We start from the raw sequence: 6,065 nt of genomic DNA, 5'->3' as shown, positions 1-6,065 counted from the left end.
AAATCATGATTTTAAGTCACGATTTCAATTGTTTTTTGGAGTGAGTGTAAATTTATGTAAAACAATTTGTGTGCAACAAATTTAACTGTTAATATTAAAGGTGAGATTCAAAGCAGTCACCAATCCATACAATTCTTGTTTTTTTTTTTTTTTTTTTTTTTTTTTTTTTTTTTTTTTGTATTTTACAATAACCATAAATTCAAATGTCAGTTAACTTATTTTGTTAATGTACAGTTTTTTTTTAAAAAGTCTACTTTTTTTTTTTTATTCTAAGTATATTTTAATTTACATTTAAACCTAAATAAACTAATGTCAAAATGGGTTTGTATGTCATTGTTTTGTTCACATTATTATAAAATTTTATGTATTGACTAAACTTAGTGAGGTTATGCAATTCAGGTTCTCTTGGATTCAACAAGGAAATTTTGTAGTTTCTATCAAAACTGAAAATAGGGATGCAAGTCCTTTATACAGATATATATCTTAGTACAAAGATAACTTTTAGTGTTCTTTTCAGACAGTTTACATGATTTGAAGTAGAATGATGAAATACTCTTCTCGAACAACTTCATTAATTCTTTCTTTATGATAAAACTTCTAACTTCAATAGACTCCATTCTGTACGTCAATATTCCTTACTGGTCCCTTGAACCATTTCCTTGCATCCAAGAACCACCAAAGCAGTATGAGTGCCAAGGCTACAGAGATGGCTATAGGTGCATAGTTGAAAGTATCCCATCGGATAGGGTAAAGAGTTGGTAATAGAAAAGCTGCGCAGGTATAACATATATATATGAAAGCTATCAAGCAAACTGGCTTGCTTGCTCTACCCAAATAGAAGGGACCTGGTGTAAAATGCTTCTCATCCATGACCAGCCTTGCGAAAATCGGGACAGCATAGCTACCCACCCATCCAACTGTACTAATTGAGAGGATGGCAGTGAAAATCACATTGAGTTTCAAGATGGGAAGTCCTAAGATAATGGAAATGGCCGCACACAACCACACCGCATTTGTTGGATTCTTATACTTTGGATGTAGTTTTGTCCAGATTGGTGAAAATGGAATTCCACCATCCCTTGATAGAGCATAAACCTAGGGAGTAGAAAATATACATGCATTGACATTTTTAGCGCAGGTTATGGATTGCCAAAAAAAAAAAAAAAAAAACCAACAAACAAACAAACAAAAATTAAACACTGTGATATTGTCAATTTTATTACTAAAGGCTAACTAACTGATTTGATAATACTATTGGGAAAAAAAAAGTTAACTTGATAATGAAAGTAATTGGTTCAATTCAATAGTATTAAGATTTATATAATAAAATTTATAATATCTCCAAGATCACTCTTATTGTTATAAAATTATTATAGTTGAACTAGGAAACAACCAAAGAGAGAGATTTTCAGTTTTGCTTACTACTCTAGCAGCACCGGTTATGACTGAGAGCCCACAAAAGAAAAAGGTTCCCCAAATGATACAGAGGATAATTATGGCTCCTGTGCCACTATGATACCTTTGATTAAACACATCATATATTATTTGTGCTGGTACAAATGCACCAGCTGTCTCATTGTTTGTGTCAAATAAATAGGCTGGATCCTGCAGTAACAACATTGTCTAATGTCAAACTTGATGGTCGAGCGAATGAAATTCTGAAACAAAAGCCAAACTCTTCATACTATAATCATATATACCTGGATGCAGAAAGTTAGAGCTAAGATATAAGCCCATCCAAATGTTGAAATGATTCCTATACAAGAAAGAATGGCCATAGGACCAGTTCTGTCAGCGCCTTTTGTTTCCTCAGTTAGATGAGCTGCAGTGTCGTAGCCATACAAGCAGTACTGGCTTAGAAGTACTGATAAAATTATTGCATAAGGTTTACTATGTATTCCAGTTGCCTCAGGAGACGTTTCAAAATGAGTAAACACATATGATGCTGATTGTGTTGAGGTTGATATAAGTGGAAGACCTATAATTACAACGAATCCGCCTATTACCTGCATTCTCTCATGACATGTCAATAAGAAGTAAATTGACCCACATGGATTAGTATACTCTAGAGTTTTCAAAATTTTATCCATTCAATTTAAAATGAGTAAATTGGATTTTTCCATATGATTAATAATTGAAGAAAAAGATATCAAATATGATGACAATCAGTATCTTTTAAATATTGATGATGTAGTAAAATTTAATCCACTCATTTCAAAATAAATTAATAAAATTTTAAGAACTCTAAAATAAGTTATACTAAGAAAGCTAAAGGATCTTAATCCAATCTTCATATATATATTTTTACGTAAAAGTTGGACAAATTCTTTAAGTATTCGCGGAATATGGTAAAAAAGTGCTCCAATTACTCTACAGGTTGAAGTTATATGAATCTTTACCGCTTAATCATAATTCATAGAGGCTATCATCATTTTCCAAATTTATAGGAAACAAGCATATTAGCATGAGACGTGTGCACAAAGATGAAGAGGTTATAATTCATTGCTTCTATTTTAAAAACTCTGGAGTAATTGTCGGAGTAAAAATCTATCGTGTAAAAGCTTGTAAGCTATCCACCCATACGGCCATGGGTACTTGAGTGTTGGGCTTAGTGGATTGGTGTAACGTCGACACTATCGATTCATGGAGTTTTGGAATAGTCTAGACAAAAGTTGGCACTCCGCTTCTTTAATTAAAAATTCTTGTAAGCTAGCCACAAGCAAAATTTCACTTTTTCCTGTTGACGTATTAGGTACTTCGACTCAAAAGGAGAAAACTTATTGGGTAAAGAAAAAGTCAGCTAAAAGGTACTTTGACTTGCAGGTAGGCGTAGCACACTAGATTAAGCAGAAGATTTCTTACAATATAGTATATAAATTCTGAGAAGCAGATAGTTTTTTTTTTAGTAGTTTTTTGGATTTGAGAAGCAGATGGTTGAAAATTAAGCACACCTGCCACCATACGGAAATGACGTTGAGGAATGCGATGACTTGTAATGCAAAGGAGTTGAGCACTGCCCATATGATGATAAGGATAATGTATATGCACAAAAATACACTCTTTGGTGCAAAGTAGCCTCCACCCTTGTTTGTTCCAGTAGACAACAGAATTATTATCTGCAATGTCTGTGCTGCTGAGTATGCCTAATAACAGTAAGAAAGGAGCAACATAAAAAAAGAAGAAATATAACTTTTGTGATGACAACCAATTCAAATATATATTTGAAATCACAAGCATTATAACTAGCTAGTGTTACAATAATATCGGCATTCATAACATCATCAACGTCAGAAAATTTTAATTAGTGCCGAATGAAGTAAGGTTCTCTGAAAAAAAAAAAAAGTACTTGAAAAGAGTGGCAGTACCTGTGCGCCAATTCCAGAAATGAGACCTATGGTTTCAAGCCAAGCGCAGCACCATGATGCAAATGGCCCCCATCGGGGTCCAGCTAAATGGGCAGTCCAGAAATAAAGGGAGCCAGTGGTCTGTTAAATGTTTCCACAGTCAAATTAGTTGTTGTCTTCTAATCAGTTTAAATCTGAAAAACAATATTCCTAATTAAGAAGAAAAAGAAGAAAAACATGGGGTAAAAAGAGAAATTAAGAAAGTTTTTCATCGTTGGTATCAAGGTTAGGAAGAAAATGATGCATATGTACTTGAATATCCTGTAGTTTCCAGTAACTTATTTGCATATATTTAAATAAAGAAAAATACATACAATTTTTATATTTTTTATACTAAATTTGAGACAAAAATCTAAAAACTAATTTTGTTAAATTTTAAATATATAAATAAATAATTGAGAAAAAAAAGAGCTAAAAGCTAAAAATTTTGGCACATAGACACAATATTCACAAAAGTCAGAAGACCCTTTCAAACTCTGCCCCCAGTCAAGTTAAGAGAGCTGCCGGCCAGGGCTACTTGCTTTTTCCCACCATGTTATGAGCAAAATTATAGCATATACTATTATAAAAGCAGTGAATCTAAGTAACATTAGGGAAGAAACTAAAAAAAAAGAAGAAGAGAATGATGCATACTGGAAATGATGAGCATATCTCAGCCATGGCGAATCCAACAAACCAGGTGAAGAATGTGACCACAACGTAACCCCATATCAAGCTAGCAGGGCCTGCATAAAGTAGGCTTGGTCCGTACAGTGGTGTTCCAACAAAAAAAGCCATGGTCGAAAATGTTATTGCGAATGTCTTGAATAAACTCTGCAATTTCCAAAAGAAGAGAGGAAATTTTCTCATCTCGATGGTTCCATACATATTATTCAGAAAACCCCATCAATATTAATGTAATATCAAATAAAAAGTTTCAGGATGTCCTTAATTCAAAACACATCAATTAGACATCCAAGATTTTTTGTTTAAATACATGTATAAATAAAACACATATAACCAAAGTATCATATATGTACCATTTCTCTTTTGAGTTCTTGCTTGTATCCAAGCTCGTTTAGACGCTTCTCTCCAGAATCAATTTCCATAGCTCTTGGATTCACTCCAACATGTACCTCTCTAAAAGCCATATGCGTATCTATAAATTGTATAACTGCGAAAACATATAAAGATGAAGGGAGAAGTAGAACTGTCATGCATATTTAAAGTTCTTGAAATTTATATTATATTATTATGTCAATTCACAATTCACGTGGTCAAACTAAATTTCTACAAAGCCTCTATAACTTTTTAATATTAACTTCGACCCCTACTCTAAACAAAAGTATCGGTGGCTGCCACAAAGTTTCTAAATTCTCTAAGCAGCCCTTCTCTTGTTAAATTATTCTGGTAGAAAGACAAATGTCAGAATTATATATATGGCTACACAAACCTAAGAACGGTTGCATTAGTGACCAAAGACTGGCCAATATGGCTGAAGACCGGGTACACTAATAGCTTGAGGAAAATCGGCTTATAACCAAATGTAAGCTTCATATCATCATGAAGCATGTGAGTGAGTTCACAAATTTTGCACAGATTAAACTAAAATAGAATAAGAAATGGGTCAATTTCTGTGACTTGGGAGCCTTATATGAGAAAACATACCCCAAAATTAGAATCTACCCAAGAAACGGAGTAAGATACAAATAAGTGCAAAGTGTCAACCACGGTCAACGAATTGATTTGCAGTTCGAATCGGATCTGACTTACAAATTGGGCTCAGGTCGGGTCAATCTTAATCGATGCTGATGTGGCAGGCACCGACGTGGGACTTGAGTCCCTATTAGGTTTGACATGGGGAAAGATGAGGCAGATGGTGTGGCAAGTATGTGATGTAGCACGTTTAAAGAGATACATACGGCGCAAATTGAGAGGGGATGAACTTGCAAGTGTGAGAGGCTTATGGCGAGCGTGAAGCACTTTGCTAGTTGCATGTGGCACAAGAAAAACTAAGACGCATGGAGTTTTGATTTGAGCTAATTTTTGAGACATCGTGTAAATGACTTCAGCTTTTTAGCTTAACAAGAGTCATAGTTGAGGACATAAAACATGTATTCAAAAAGTTTATAATAAAAAGTGTAATTTGAGGTATAACTTAAGTAGTAAAGTATAATTTCTCCCAATTATTTGGAGAAAAAAAAAAGTTAAAACTACTATAAATTTTACCATTAAAAAATTACAAATTAATGTGGTAATAATATAATTGGTATTACTTAAATATGATAATAAATGAATATTTGAATTGTTTTTTGGTGATTGATGAATGTTCAATTAGTAAGGCGTGCAGTAAGGTATCTCAAGCATCACTCGGGGAAACAAACCAAATAGCTAGCTCATCTAATCCTCCAATCCAATCCAATCCAAAATAAATCAAATGACCAAATTCCAAAACGTCCAAAACTAAATCCACCTGTAGTGTACACTTCCTTGGGCAAATAGCACTATTTGCCAAAATATGTAGTAATATACTATTGTCCACGATATATTTGGGAGAATTTCACTGTTTTGAAACTTGAGTTTAAAAAACTCAAAATCCTATATATAACTCAAGTTTACATAAATTGAATTTCATAAGAATTGTACCATTGTGGCATCCCATAATCTACTATTTAGAATTAA

General features: G+C 33.3%; 1 protein-coding gene across 1 annotated transcript; it reads right to left on the bottom strand.

Moving 5' to 3' along the window:
- Positions 1–440: 440 nt before the first annotated feature.
- Positions 441–5,364, bottom strand: LOC142620863 (amino-acid permease BAT1 homolog). The gene is made up of 7 exons (XM_075794165.1): positions 4,424–5,364; positions 4,038–4,217; positions 3,366–3,485; positions 2,952–3,143; positions 1,701–2,006; positions 1,423–1,605; positions 441–1,095 (listed from the first exon to the last, which is right to left on the bottom strand). Exons 1-7 carry the CDS (start codon positions 4,598–4,600, stop codon positions 604–606), a joined length of 1,650 nt encoding a protein of 549 aa, XP_075650280.1. The 5' UTR covers positions 4,601–5,364; the 3' UTR covers positions 441–603.
- Positions 5,365–6,065: the final 701 nt, after the last annotated feature.

The sequence above is a fragment of the Castanea sativa genome, chromosome 12, assembly GCF_040712315.1.
Source record: "Castanea sativa cultivar Marrone di Chiusa Pesio chromosome 12, ASM4071231v1".
NCBI classification, from domain to species: domain Eukaryota; kingdom Viridiplantae; phylum Streptophyta; class Magnoliopsida; order Fagales; family Fagaceae; genus Castanea; species Castanea sativa.
The sequence above is the reverse complement of the archived record's forward strand: the minus strand, read 5'-3'. Positions and strand labels throughout refer to the sequence as shown.